Source organism: Lepisosteus platostomus, chromosome 10 (assembly GCF_059453375.1).
Source record: "Lepisosteus platostomus isolate fLepPlt1 chromosome 10, fLepPlt1.hap1, whole genome shotgun sequence".
Lineage (NCBI taxonomy): Eukaryota > Metazoa > Chordata > Actinopteri > Semionotiformes > Lepisosteidae > Lepisosteus > Lepisosteus platostomus.
The window spans coordinates 39,149,930-39,164,745 of record NC_142620.1 but is presented as its reverse complement, the minus strand read 5'-3'; the positions used below and the strand labels follow the sequence as shown (position 1 = coordinate 39,164,745).

General features: G+C 37.0%; 1 protein-coding gene across 1 annotated transcript in view; it reads right to left on the bottom strand.

Moving 5' to 3' along the window:
- LOC148653688 (calpain-5-like) overlaps positions 1-14,816 on the bottom strand; it is a 42,971-nt gene that overhangs the window by 15,731 nt on the left and 12,424 nt on the right. Inside the window, exon 3 of the mRNA XM_088648954.1 lies at positions 3,707-3,838. Within this exon, the coding sequence (XP_088505080.1) occupies positions 3,707-3,838 (132 nt within the window). The remainder of the gene's footprint in view (positions 1-3,706; positions 3,839-14,816) is intronic.

Genomic DNA, 14,816 nt, shown 5'->3' with positions numbered 1-14,816 from the left:
GTGTCCCGCTTGTTGGTGATTCTTCACATAAAATAAAAAATTTATATCTTTATGTTTGAAGCCTGAAATGTGGCAAAAGGTTGAAAAGTTCAAGGGGGCCGAATACTTTCGCAAGGCACTGTACTGTACACAGCTAGTGCCATAATTGTTGCAAGACATCATCTAATAAAAATAACCAAAATAAACAACCTTATGCAATATATTCTTATATTATATACAACCTAACCTATTAACCTGTTTAAACATGAAGTCTAAACTGAGCTGTGACTAAATACCACATTATTTTTTGTTTCTGTGAGCCATTTCACTTAACATTAGGAAAAATATCCTCAGCTGTTTATCTGTTCATTTAGATAAACAGCAGAAATACCAGAAAAATAGAATGCTGTAAACACATTTTGTATACCTTTTCTGGTGATTTTCTTGTACTTTTTGTTGCTTTTTGATAACTTTTTGTATGTACATAATTAACTGCGATTTTCTTTTTTTGTTGTTGCTTGGCTTGAGCATTGTACAGCTTCAGACATTATCCTTTAAAATTAGGAGTCAGGAAGTGTCTGATGCCATTGCATTTACTAGGTTGTTTCCCGTAAATACAGCTTTTATGCAGAATCTATTGTACATACTGGAAAATGACATTGGAGACAACATTTTAAAATTCTTTTTTAATTATGTCAGTGAAATAAAAAGGCTACGGATTCAAACTGCATAAAAATGTTCTCTTTTTCCATATAGATTAATAATACTTTACGCAATTGCTATTTAATGATTTTAATGGTCCGTGCACGCTTAACATACTGTAATACAAGTGTTCACATTACTCCTGTCATGGAGTCCTTGCACTGGCTTCCAGTCAAATTCCGTGTAGATTTTAAAATCCTCGTGCTCACCTATAAGGCTCTGCATGGCTTAGCACCTCAGTACCTGTCTGAACTATTATCGCCCTACTCCCCACCTCGCAACTTTCGATCTTCAAATTCTTCTCTCCTTACTGTCCCCCAAGCCCGTCTACATTGTATGGGTGACAGGGCCTTCTCCTGTTATGCCCCCAAGCTCTGGAACTCTCTTCCCAGGGATATCAGAGAGTCACCTTCTCTAAACTCTTTCAAATCCAGACTCAAAATCCTCTTCTTCAGAAAAGCCTTTACTTAACTATTTCCATTCTTCACACCTCTGCTTTTCTTACCACCATCCACAGTCTTCTCTATATATTTTAATTGTGTTTTATCTTGTGTATTCTTCTTATTTATTGTTGTTGTCATCCTGTAAAGTGCTTTGAGAAGCCACCTTTAAACGTGCTATATAAAATAAAGTTTATTATTATTATAATCAACTGTATCCTGGATTTTATCTAATGCAAACTTCCTAATCTAAAGGACTATGTACTGTAATTCTGATGGCCTGAATTGCACAGTTAAAATGAATGTCAAATGCATGTTTGTTACACAGAAAGACTGGTCATCTGGTTTGAAGGACATGAAAGATCTTGACATACTATAGTTAGGGAAGTTATATCATAACAGTCTCATTCTTCATATGCAGTATTACCAGCCCTCCTACACTGTCCATCTCCAAATTTTAAATTATGTTGCTGCTGCACTAATTCACAGGCATCAATTGATTGTATTCAAGTCCATGGTACAAGTTTAAATTATATAGCTGGTCCTTGGATTTAAGCTGCTGTGTCTGACACATAATCCAATTGAACAATAAATCCACTACTGTATGTCAAAAGTATGTGTAGAGTGTAAATGTGTACAGTAGTTAAGAGAATTAGTAGAGAGATGTGTAGCGGCGAGGCTTAATAATAAGAAAGAATTAAGTGTTCTGAGCTTTCCCAAAGGAGGCCCCATCTCTCTGTTCATCTCTGTGGTGCAGCCACAGAGAAACTATTCATGCAGGCTGATTTAAGGTTTCCTTTGATAAGGTTTCCTAGGACAGCTCCCAAAGGGGGATGCACTTAGCTAAGCCTGGCTATCATGATCAATGGTCATCCATTGGCGCCTATCTGTCTAGGGAGTGCCAGATGGACATCTGGACTGCATTCCTAAGTGTCAGGAGTAAGTGACTCATATCTCACCTTGATCAACCAATCAGGGACTGGTAGGGCTGAGTAACCCACGTGGGACTCTGATGCCCATGGAACTTTCAGCCAATCAACGAGCTGAAGTTCCTCCAGGTAAAAACAGGCAACACAGAGAGCCTGAGGGATTGTGGAAGATTTCTGTGGAGAATTCTGTGGACTATTCTAAAGGGAATTCAAAGGAGAATTCCAGGGCAGGATGGCCCAGGAGCAGAAGGCTCCCAAGGGCAGGACATTCTCGCAGCGCGCCTCCTGACCATCCTGAGACTCAGCCCGGACAACCACGGAACGGCCAGTGTGTCCGAGTGCCAGAACTTTCCTTTGTTCTAAGAGTCTAGAGCGGAGGTTGCCAGAGAGTAACCAGAGGATCCACTTGAGGTTAGCACCAGCACCAGGCCTCGTGAACAGGTCAGAACTGTGGACAGCTGAATCACTATTCAGAACTAGCTTCACCAGGAACGAACCGGTCCTCTTCCTGACTTGCTGGGACCCACAGTCATCTTTTCTCCTGTGCACAAACTTTGCTAGTTAAATCCAACACTAACTAGCCTGTCAGTGAGCATCAGCAGCGCACCGTCGCAAGCCGCACAGCACAGCCTGGCACCGAGCCAGAGAGCGCGGATTGGACAGCAACAGCCTGCAACTGTTTCTTTGTGCCCGCAGGAGATCTGAATCCCCAAAGATTGGATGAGTATTCAACTTCAATGCATTACAGCTCGAGAATTCAATTGTTATCCCAACCAGTTGATATCAATTTAATTCCTAAGAGTTATGTACTTGTTTTGAGTATCTAATGTAGAAGTTATAACCAAGTTCATTTATGAAACGGTCTTAATGAATGATATACTGAACGTATGTCCTCTTGATATGTGTAACACTTTGTAACTGACTGAATATATACCTTTTGTATTCTGATAACCCTCTCGATAAGATCTGTTAGGTTTATATGCATATTCTATGTATTAATAAATGTATCCTCGTGTATTAGTACCTATATGCTATATCGCATGGTTGGATTCTAAAGCCATCAAAAGAATCAATTTTGTGATTTACTGCTACAATTAATAATTGTCCCAGTAAATGCCCAAACCCTACAGAACTGGTGCATTCAGAGAGCACACTACTTTTAATTTGGCATCCCTGGGTGGACTATGGCAACACTACAGATGTAACAGGCTCATTATACATTCTAACCCTAATTTCACTGAAATTACCATCAATGAGGAAAAATCTACATTCTTATGCAAGGGCTACTTTGCTTTCATTTATTTAGGAAATGTCTGCAGAGAACCTGTTGATATGCAATTTCTAATTTTAATGTTTGTAATACTTACAGTATGTATTTTGATTGGGTTTTGTGACATTGGATGTTATCCCCAGTAAGAAAAATGTGAACAGCACATTACCAATGCACAATGTGCTGAAAACTGAAAAATTAGGTTTTGCTCTTTATAGTGACAGTTTGTGATGTCACTCTTCCAGAGCACATAGGCAACAGCAGTGAAGTGAATTACATGATATGTAATGTAGTTAACACTTTCTGTTATTAGAATAGAGGATACTACATTTAAGGACTCTTTTATTTACTATTGTGACTTAAAAAGACTTAAAAGGGAACCTTACCTTTTGCCAGAAGCTAGGTCTGAGTGCCAGGCAGGAGCACGCTGCTACAAACCAGCAGTTACCAAGTGTCCCTTGGTTTAAGTCATGAGAGCTAATCCCCTCCACAAAGAGGTGAGGATCATCACAAATTTCCTGTAAAAAGGCATGGGATAAATAATGAAATTAATGTGGAAAAATGTCAACATTTAATGTATCACCTTTAAATTTAGGAAAATGTTAGCATCAACTTCTGTAAATTATAAAAGTGAATAATTCACTTTTAACTTGTTTCCCTTTTGCTTTAACAATTGTTTTTGTAATCTACAAAAATATATAGTGATAATGACTGAATCTAGAGAATAACAGGATCCACTAGTCTTCATTTGTGCTGAACTCATACGTACAGTAAGTGGACCAATTGTTGACTAAGTTGGTCAAATCTGATTTAACACTGAAAGAAAATACTTAAGAGACCCAAAGTGTTGAGCTGGAAGAAAATATACTAGAATCTTCAGGTACCAGATTTAAAAAAAGCATAGTGCACAAAACATTATGAAAATCACTACTACATTTTATTAACCATAATAAATTGGTTCTTTTATGTCAATGAACTTTAAAACTTAAACTGGAATGCTTGATGGAGTACCATAACAAATGCAACTAATAAAGTCTAGGAAGTCTACTTTTAATGTCTACATTATGCCTGCATTCCTTCAAAAGTCAATCATTTTTTGTTCATTAAAGATAAATAGACAATGTTGATTATTCTATAAAAGTATTTTCTTGAAGAGTGGAGATTGTGGTGTGTTATTACGTGGTACCTAAAGCTTGAAAAGCAGAGAGTATGGTTAGACTTATTATTGTTTGCACTATAGCATCTGAGATCAGAAAAGAGTGGATCATTTAACACATTTAATCACACTTATAAATGTAAATATACATTGGCACCATTAGAGCTGTCTCACACTGCACTTCAGGACTTCTGCAATTAAATCTCTAGTGACTTACGTATGATTGCAGCTGTTGTCAACATAACGTATTTGAAGTTTAATGTATTAATGTACTGAAGATTTAATGAATATGAAATTTAGAAGGGCACACATGAATGACCTAAAAATGTTAGAATGTGTTAGATATCTTACATTAATAGGATGTTGTTTAGAATTTGTAGGAGAAATACAGTATGCACTGAATCTCTAACCTGTACTCCCATTTGCCTGGACACTAGACACTAGATATTATTGGTAACACATATAAGCCTAATGAGTGGGTACTTAAAATAACCATATTACTGTATTAGTAGGTCAATAGCCAGGACTGAATAGAGCTGTGAATTCATCGGATTTTTCACTTGCTTAAGGAAACCTTTTAAATCAATCTGAAGATCCAAGCTTGTCATCTATTGTCACTTGTCATGGGGGCAAAAATACACAAAAGACATCTAAAAAGCCAAGGTTTATCTCTAACTATCATGAGAACACAATTCCAGGTTCTTGTCAACAGTCTTTAAATCAGACTCTCGGGAAACATTTGCAATGTTAGTGCTTTAATCTTGGCACTTAAAAATAAAAATGTTTCACAGCTGCCAAGAAACCTCTTGATTAGGCCTCAGTCTGAAGCATGCAATCAATTTTATGTCATCGAGTCTAACTTCTCTTTAAGCCGCTTCCAGTAAACAGACATGTCTGGGTCAACACCCTTTAAAAACATCTAAATGGTCACAACTCAGATATTGTTGGTCATCTTGTCATGAAGAAGAATTAAAATCAATATATACAGTGATGTGAAAAAGAAAGTTCTAGTATTATTATACATCTGACCTTCATCTTATCCTTACCAATTCCTAACAATGATAAATCTAACCAAATGTTACAGATAACACACACACAAATCTTACTTTGTCATTATTTATTAAACAAAAAAAAATCAGCCAACATTCAGTAGCCTCATTTGAAAACGTAAGTACTGCTTCCATATTGGTTAAGAATGGGTAACTACATATTTTTAACTTGTATTTTCAAAGCTACTGTACCTTGAGGAGTGATTACTTAATAACTTAAAATTACTTTAACTGCATCAAAGAGTGCAACGAAGTGAAATAATTTGACCTCCTCTGCAATGTCTCCAAACAAGGTTATAAAACGTTTTTTATCTTACAACCATAAAACAACTCACTGCTACAATGTTTTTCCCTCAGTTATTTAAAAAAAAACAAAACAAAATGGAACAAACTGCGTTTTCATTTTTTGAAGGAAATGGTAGGCCCCGTGTTGGAATGGCATCCTGTCCAGGGTGTATCTTGCCTTGTGCCCAAATTGGTTAAAGCAGTTAGAAAATGGATAGATGTTCTAAACGACTAGCAACTAAATGAACAAGATAAATTAGTGTCTCCTTTTGAAGTGTATAATAAAATCTGTAATAGCAATCTTAATCAAAATGTATCTGTTCATACAAATCTGGCCATTTTATCAGTAGTTTAATGTCATATTAGTCCAAACTAATAATATAACAAGGTTCTCTTAGAATAACATTTTAAACCAAATCTTAATATTAATAAATATTGGGATCTGAACTGTGATGCCACGTGGGGAGGCCACAATAGGCCTAGGTTCTAGGTGGGCCCCCAGCACAGATACTGTACACCCCACAAACGTGATACAAGATGTAAAGTGAAAAAGTTTTATTTCTACAAGTCTTGTCTTGTGATAAAAATAACTGTATATAACAGCGTGCACTGGAAGCGGGGTTGGGTTGAGAGAATAGAGCTCTTCCCACAGGACTATGGGAAAAATATTTAAATATTTAGAGCTGGAGAGGAAAACAGCTGCAGTGTGACCTTCCAGGTAGTGCTGGGGTAGAAAACTAGTCAGCAGCAGAGCTTTCCTTTCAGACAGAGCTGGACAAAAATAGAATTAGGAGCAAACTTTCAGTCGAAGCACAGATTCAGTCTATGGTGGTTAAAAGCTAGGCAATCTGACAGCACTCCTCCTAGGATTCACCTTATTGGCAACACCATCTTCTTTCTGCTTGGCACTATTTTTACTGTCTAGAGCAGGATGTGCAGCTGATCCTGCTCCAGTGTTGATGGTGTTCTGTCAACCAGCCCGTGATCTCTGTACCACCATTTTGGGCAGGGGAAACCTTTGAAAAAACTTCCCCCTTGAGGACTCATCTCCACATAGCAGCACAGGACAAACAATAAGAGTTAAAACCTAAATCAGTTATTTAAAATAGGGCTATAGATTGTTTCAATAAGTTCCCATTGAGAGACTTCTGTTGGCATGGTATTAACATTACATTTTGATGTCATGTTAATGTGTCTTGCTTCACCAATTCATAATCATTAAATACATTGGAACTTGAAGCATTATCTTCACAACTACCAAATGCATACTGTTCGTCTACTTTGCCACATCTTATGAAAAAAAGCTCTGAGAAATATCAATGTTTCAGCTAACCACCCTGGAGATGGACTGTGAACAAACTGTAGGGTTATTCCAGACACCACTCCTCAGACTGTTAGCAGGTTCACAGAAGGATAAGGTCAGACAGATGCCTTAAACCATGGAACGGAGACTGAAACCAAGGCTCTAGGGCTTTTGGAAGGTTTTTCTCCCCAGACATCTCTTATCCTGGACAGACCTAGTTCTTGGCTCTTATTTAAGAAAATGATGTGAACTCTGATGTTTTTACTTCAACACACTGTTATTACTCCTAATATGTCATCAGAAGAATGTGTTCTTTTACGAGGAGTGCCGATGTGTAACTTGAAAAATTTAAAAGGAAAAAAATCTAAAACGTCTCTTTCAACATTCCTTTAGCTCCAATTAAAAAATGATATTTTGATTAATTATTTATATTTGAATATGTTTGTCAGGAAGACCGTGATAAGGTGCAAAGTTTTTTCCAGTAGAAGAATGTAATTATATACTGTACTAATGCACAATGAAAACACATAGGTCTTTACATTTTACCTAAATAAGTCATTGGACATACTGTATATAATATAAGATTAATATTATAATTATAGAGCAGAAAGGTGCGTTGATTGAATAATTGAGTGATCTGAGTGATTGAGCTCCTAGGGATGACAAAACTTGAATGTAGATGAAGGACAATAGTCCTGTACTGTAAGTTCTTTTATTTTAAACAACACCAACAATCCCATAGTAATGCACTGACTGCTGCTATGTTATCTTTTTTAACTTCATTTGACAGGTAACACAAAAAAATTGCTTTGTAATTATTTATTAAACAAAAAATCAGTCCACTTTTTTGTTTGAAAAAGTGCACCCTTACTGCTTCCTTATCATTTAAAAATGAGTAAGTTAATATTTTAAATTCTACCTTGAGGTGTGATTACTTAATAAATTAAAATCACTTTCATTGCATTAAAGATTAAAGAGCGCAATGAAGTGAAATAATTTGACCTCTTCTGCAATGTCTCCAAACAAGATGATAAAACGTTTTTTCGACTTACAAACATAAGTTGCTAATCACTTTTTGGAAGCTAATAGAAAGAAAAAGTCTTAAAGTCTTCTAATTTTTTCATTCTGAAATTGCTAATCAGAAGTCAAACTTAACCATAGGTTCCAACTCTAAGCAGTTTTTCAACTTTAAGGTTTTGAGCATCTCTCTTTGCAGAGTTTCATGTAGTGGCTCCTCATTTAATATCTGAAATGTCTACTGAAATAAAACCCATCACACATTCCTTGGATCCTATCCATACTGTGTTATTTTGTTTAAAGTTTGCACTTCTCTATCCCAATGTTACAAATTGCATCAATGAATAATGAATTGCTCCCCTTTCCCTTTGACTGTTAAAAAAGCAGAAACTAGCCTTAAAACTACACAGTTTTTATTAGCCAATACTCTGCCACTTTTTGGCAAAGATTCTACAACAGAATGTTGCCATTCAGGTACAGGATCATTTATGTGCTAATAAACTGTATCATCCATTTAAATCTGGATTCAGATTAATGTATAGTACTGGCCCAGCTCTTATTTGGGTTATTAATGTTTTCCTAATGACCGCTGATTGTTTTTTTTTTCCATTGCTGTTTTCTGGAACTTAAAGTGCTGGCTTTAATAGAGACATTTCATCTTGCAGAGTAGATTAGAGAGGACTGTTTTTATTGGTATTACTGGTAGTGTTTTATAACTGGTTTAAATCTTGCCTAAACCAATAGAAAACAATTTGTTCAAACTGGGAATTTTTCCTCCTTAGCACAGTTGGTCACATCTGGCATCTCGTAGGGTTTAATTCTTTCTGTTTCCATCAGGTTAGATTCTTTGCAAGTATAATAGTAATGTTCACTTTATGTTGATGACATTCAATTTTCCAATCTGCCTTGTCTTGTTGCTTAAAGCACATTGAAGCAACAGACTGTAACAACTGAGGTTTGTCAGGGTCAAAATCATGCTGATTGGTTTCCTTATCAGCTCTGTTACTGTTTATTTTGGTTTCACTGTGGTGGCTAATGAAATCAGTCCCAGGTTTTGAGTTAGAAATCTGTGTGTCATCCCTGTTCATGTTGCTGTATGTCTGATGCAGAGAGGCTAATGCCTGCTTTAATCTTCCATTCCAGGCCTGATTAATGTCCTCCAGCACCTTTACAACATTTAATATTTTAAGATGCAATACTGTAAAGCAATTCAGAACTCAATTGCTTGGATCTTCATTAAAAATTACAACACTATTCTTATCTATTCTATTTTATCATACTGTAAATGTATTGGCTCCCTGAATTTCAGAATTAAATACAAAATGCTGCTGCTTCAGTATTTTGGTGTCTGTCTACTGTATATCAGAAAACAGTTATCAATGAAGTTGACTGCTCATGATTGTCATCCATCAGTGGCAGTAGCAAGCTTGTCCCACCAATGATCTGTTGAATACAGAAGGCTGCCCAAGGAAAGATCTCAGCATTCTTCACTTCAATGTGCCACTATAAAACTAGCACTGTGTGGTCTTGCTTTGTCCTGCTGAAAATTGACAGCTCTTGATTTGCTTGTAGGAAAGAAAAACCGGTTACCTTCTACCTTCTATCTTCTTCAGTGTGTATTTATAGAGATTAATACAGTCAACATATCTTTGTAATTTAAATTAAAACAACTACTGAGAATTTGGTTCTAAAATTTGAAAAGAGATCACTAAGATTGTATTGAATATTTAATAATAATAATCATCATCATTGTCATCATCTAATATATTGTCTTTCACAAAATATTATCTTAAGGCACTTCAGAATAAAAAAAAACATCATACGCCCTTTAATACACAATTTACAACAACACATTTATCAAAATTACAGCTAATAATTAAATAAAGTTCAGAATGAAATTTGGGGAGGTACTGTAGGACAGTAGCCAAGTTCAATTTCACCTCAGTTGCCTTATCTCTTACTCATTCCTAATGTCATTACCTTCAATTGAAAAAAAACAAATACCATTCACAGGTTTCTCACCTTCAGATTCATCTTTTGCAACCCTTCTCCATTCTTTCTCCACCTCTGCATTTATTTCTTGCTAACTGCTCACTCTGCATAGGGGTTGCAGCCTCCTCATTCTATGGCCAGGGGGTTAGCCCTTGATCAAGCAGGTGGAGATGGGATTGCTTTAGTTTTTCAGTTTTTCTTGTGAGGTTAATTTGATTACGCTATGTGTTGAGTGGTAATGCTAAGGCAACCTGCAACTGCAGAACTGAAGAGTGGGTGAACATCCTATAACTGGCAATTTATTTGCAATTTATTGATTAGGTCTATGTTAATGGTCGGGGAGGTCACATCTGATAGGTAAAAACTTTTTTTTTCATTTTGACAGTGTGTTGTGTATATATATACTGAGTCCTATGATTAGTTGATTTACGTTTGATTGCTTGGTACAGATATTCTGTAATTTGGTTTGATATCTGTGCTTCAAATATTTGATAGAACATACAGTTGTAGCAGCGAGGCTTATTAAAGTACAGGAATTAAGTCTTCTGCTCCCTTGCCAGTCCCTCTCTCCTTCTTCTCAGTGGTGCTTGATACAGAGAGGCCATTCCATTTGATTCACATCTAAGGTGTTTTTCTAGCTGATAGAGTGTCCTGATAAGGAACAACTCCCAAGGCTGAGACACATCAACCACCCTAACAAATGGTCATCTCTGGCGCCTTAAAGTCTGGGATTCCAAGGGAAAGTCTTATTCAAAGTTGTTTACAACTCTAAGGTCAGAGGGCATGGTTACTCATCATCAGCCAATCAGGAACTGGTAGGGCAGGTTAACCCCACGTGGGTCTTGAATGCCCATGAAACATTTCAACCAATGAATGGTAGTTCCTCCAGGTAAAACAGGCAACACAGAGTGCCTCAGCACGCCTGCTGCACATCTCTCGACTCAGAGCGCCTCATGAACATTCTCTGACTCAGCCCGGACCACCATGTAACAGCCAATGTGTCCGAGTGTAGGACTTTCCTTTGTTCTAAGAGTCGAGAACGGAGGTTGCCAGCGTGTACCAAAGGATCCACCCGAGATTAGCCAGCACCAAGCCTCGTGAACCCAATCTGAATCTAAGGATTCAGGACTAGCGCTTCATCAGGAACGAACCGGTCTTCCTGCCTAAGGAAGGAACAGCACTGCCCGGCACAGAGCCAGAGAGCTCCGATTGAACAGCAACAAGCCTGCCACTGCTTCTTTGTGCCTGCGGGAGATCTGAATCTACACAGATTGGATGAGTATTCAGCATTCTGCATTACCGCTCAATAATTCAATTGTTACATCAATCACAGTTGATATCAATTTAATTCCTATGAGTGATATACTTGCTTTTGAGTATCTAGTGTAGAAGTTGTAATCCAAGTTCATTTACAAAACGGTCTAAATGAATGATATACTGAACGTATGTCCCTCTTGGTATTTGTAACTCTTCTTGACTGAATATATGCCTTTAGTATTCTGCTAACCCTCACGATAAGAACTGTTATGTTTATATGCACATTTTATGTATTAATAAATGTATTTTAGTGTATTAGTACCCGTGTGTGTGCGTTGTTTGAGTTATCCCTCAAGGTTGATTCTAATACCATCAAAATAATCATTTTGTGGCTTACTGCTACAATTAATAATTGTCCCAGTTAAGCACAAACCCGTACATTTACTGGTGCCTCGTGAGAGGATGCCTACACAGTATTAGACCTTAGTGTTGCATTTCTTTTGACAGCCATACAGTACAGTCTGTACTGTGGAAGAGGAATGCTGCAGATGAGTGTAAATAATTTTTGATGACTTTGTTATATTTTTTTGGGATGGGACATTTGCCAGTGAACTCAAATTCATTGCATTTGTTTGTCAAGATCAAGATCAAGATCTCACCTTATAAAGAAAGGTTTGTTTATTTTGTGTGTGTGCTTCTGCTTTGGTGGTTACATTGTCTCGCAGTGGGGGGAACTGGGTGTGGGCTTCACTCTTTTTGGATTCACCTTCTTGTCTGAAGTAGCGCAAACCAAAATTCTTTATTCTACTTATAATTCATAATAATTAATAATTGCTTACACTTATATAGTGCTTTTCTGGACACTCCACTCAAAGCGCTTTACAGGTAATGGTGACTCCCCTCCACCACCACCAATGTGCAGCATCCACCTGGATGATGCGACAGCAGCCATAGTGCGCCAGAACACTCACCACACATCAGCTATCAGAGGGGAGCAGAGTAATGTAGTTAATTCATAGAAGGGGATTATTAGGAGGCCATGATTGATAAGGGCCAATGGGAAATTTGGCCAGGACACTGGGGTTCCACCCCTACTCTTTTTGAGAAACGCCCTGGGATTTTTAATGACTTTTTATTTTTAATGAGTTGCAGGGTGATATGGCGCTGGTACATATATAGTATATGACTTTAAAGCAATTTGCAACCATTTTGTATTTTCTTTGTGATGCCACTTTCAAGCATAGTGGATAATGGGGACATATCAGATATTAAACTGAGGAAGAGGGGCAGCCCTACTTCAGCCCTACACCCCACCACCTGGACAGACAGAGAGCAATTTGAAGGAATTAACTATTCAGTCATTACAAATGGTGCGCTCTCAGAGATCAGTGCATTTGCAAGACAATGCAGGGGTATGGACTATGGCTGCCACGAGGAAAAAATTAAAATACAGTTTCTGTATTTTTTTCTCCTAATTAGGGGATAGAAGTAATTATTTTAATTAAAATCCATAACTGTAACAAATTATGTCAAGTTTCATTCTCTTTTGTAATAATCATGATGTTTATAAATATAAAGTTGATTCATTTCTTAAGTATTTACTGCTACAATTAAACTTTTTTTCTAAAATTACTTTTAGATTGCAATACAATTGTGGGCCATATGATATATTCAATTTAAAGATCAAAGAATACGTCAGAATTATACTATTGCATTCATAATATAATGATATAGCCATGTACGTACTTCTGTACTCTGTACTTCTTTAAATCCACTTAATATGGAATATTAATATGAATCAAGGTTTTTCACCGGAATTAAATTGTTTTTGTAGAAAAAACAATAACTAGAAAGTGTAGATTGTTTCAATAACGAATTTAGAAATACGCAGCTAAACGTATATCAATCAAGAAGAAAATACCTCAATAATAGGAGTGAGACCATCATTAAAATAAGACTGAAAAGGAACATGTACTGTACAGTAAGTGTTTGTTCCATGCTGAAAGAGAAGAAAACAAACACAAAGTTTCAGCTGTGGAGCCTTCTTCAGGTCTAAAAATACAACGCTGAATAATATCTTAAGAGGTGTTAAAATAAGACGCTTTAAATAAGAAATTAAAATAAGATTTTTTTTGTTCCAATTCTGGGGGTTAAGTGTGGTGAATCACGTGATTATCTGAAAACAGAGGAGCTATATCTCGGCAATGGGTCACTCTGATTTGGTTTTTGAAGATTGACGCAGAAAATGTTATGAAGAATGTGGAATACTGTTGTGAACCTTATTTTTATTTTAACCTGCCATTACCAGCTATATACAGTGCATTATGTATGAAATATTTACATTCATACTGTAAACCTACTGTATATCATTATGCTTTTGCACCCTCCATATGTGAGTTCCCGTTCAAGTCTGCAAGGGCTTAGGGTGTCCCATTTTTGAATTTGTTTTTCACAAAAGTGCTCATGACCTCCCCAATACACCCTTAATCCACCCTTCACTGAAGTCCGCATTGTCCAGACTGCGCTGAAGGAAATTACCCCCAATCCTTTGCGGAATGGTGATGTTTCATGATCTAGCCTATCAAAGTGGAGAGAAATTGCCATGGAGAATAAAATATTCACATGTTAGTAAAATTTAACTTTAGATTCATACTGCATGTAATCATTAAGTTTTGACATAATTTTTTTTCATCACCTCATTAAGACTGATGAATATTCGTTTACCTGTTGTTTATTTGTACAAAGCTTTGAGTTATTGCCAGGTTTACCTCATTTAGTTTACCTTGTATGAATGTGAATGAAGGCCTTATGTTCCTCGTACTGTCATTTTTGTACAGTGACAGACAAGATGAAATGCATTTACATTGTAGTAGTACAAGGCAGTGAATAAACTGATACTGGTATTGCCAAGTTTTCCTTAGTTTACTTCACCCGTTTTGAGTCAAGCCTGCTCAACATGAATGAAGATGATGATGTGCCACTACTGTTGTGCAGGGATAGATGAGATGGGGTTCAATTTGATTAAACTGCAAGTGGAAATGAAACATGCAGAAGAGTGGTAATGGAAGTGCTCTTTTCTTAGTCAGACTGGCATAGTTTCATTATCCTTAAAAGGACTGCTCTCACCAGCCAGAAAGAAGAAATCCACAGAAAGACAAAATGAAGGTGGTGTTGGTGGGGGTCCTGACTAACAGAGGACAGGCAGGTCAGGGTGGCGACCTGAGGCCACAGACCAGGACAGGGGAAACATGGGACAGCCACACACATACACTTGCATAACATGTACACAAACCCTGCCCTTCCACTCATGTCCCAGGAGTGAACAATGTCCCTGATAGTTCCCAACAATCCCAGATGGGTTATTATTTTTATGCTACCTCTCAGCCAAACTATACAAAAACATGGTCTTCATTTTCACTGTTATACAGATGATACTA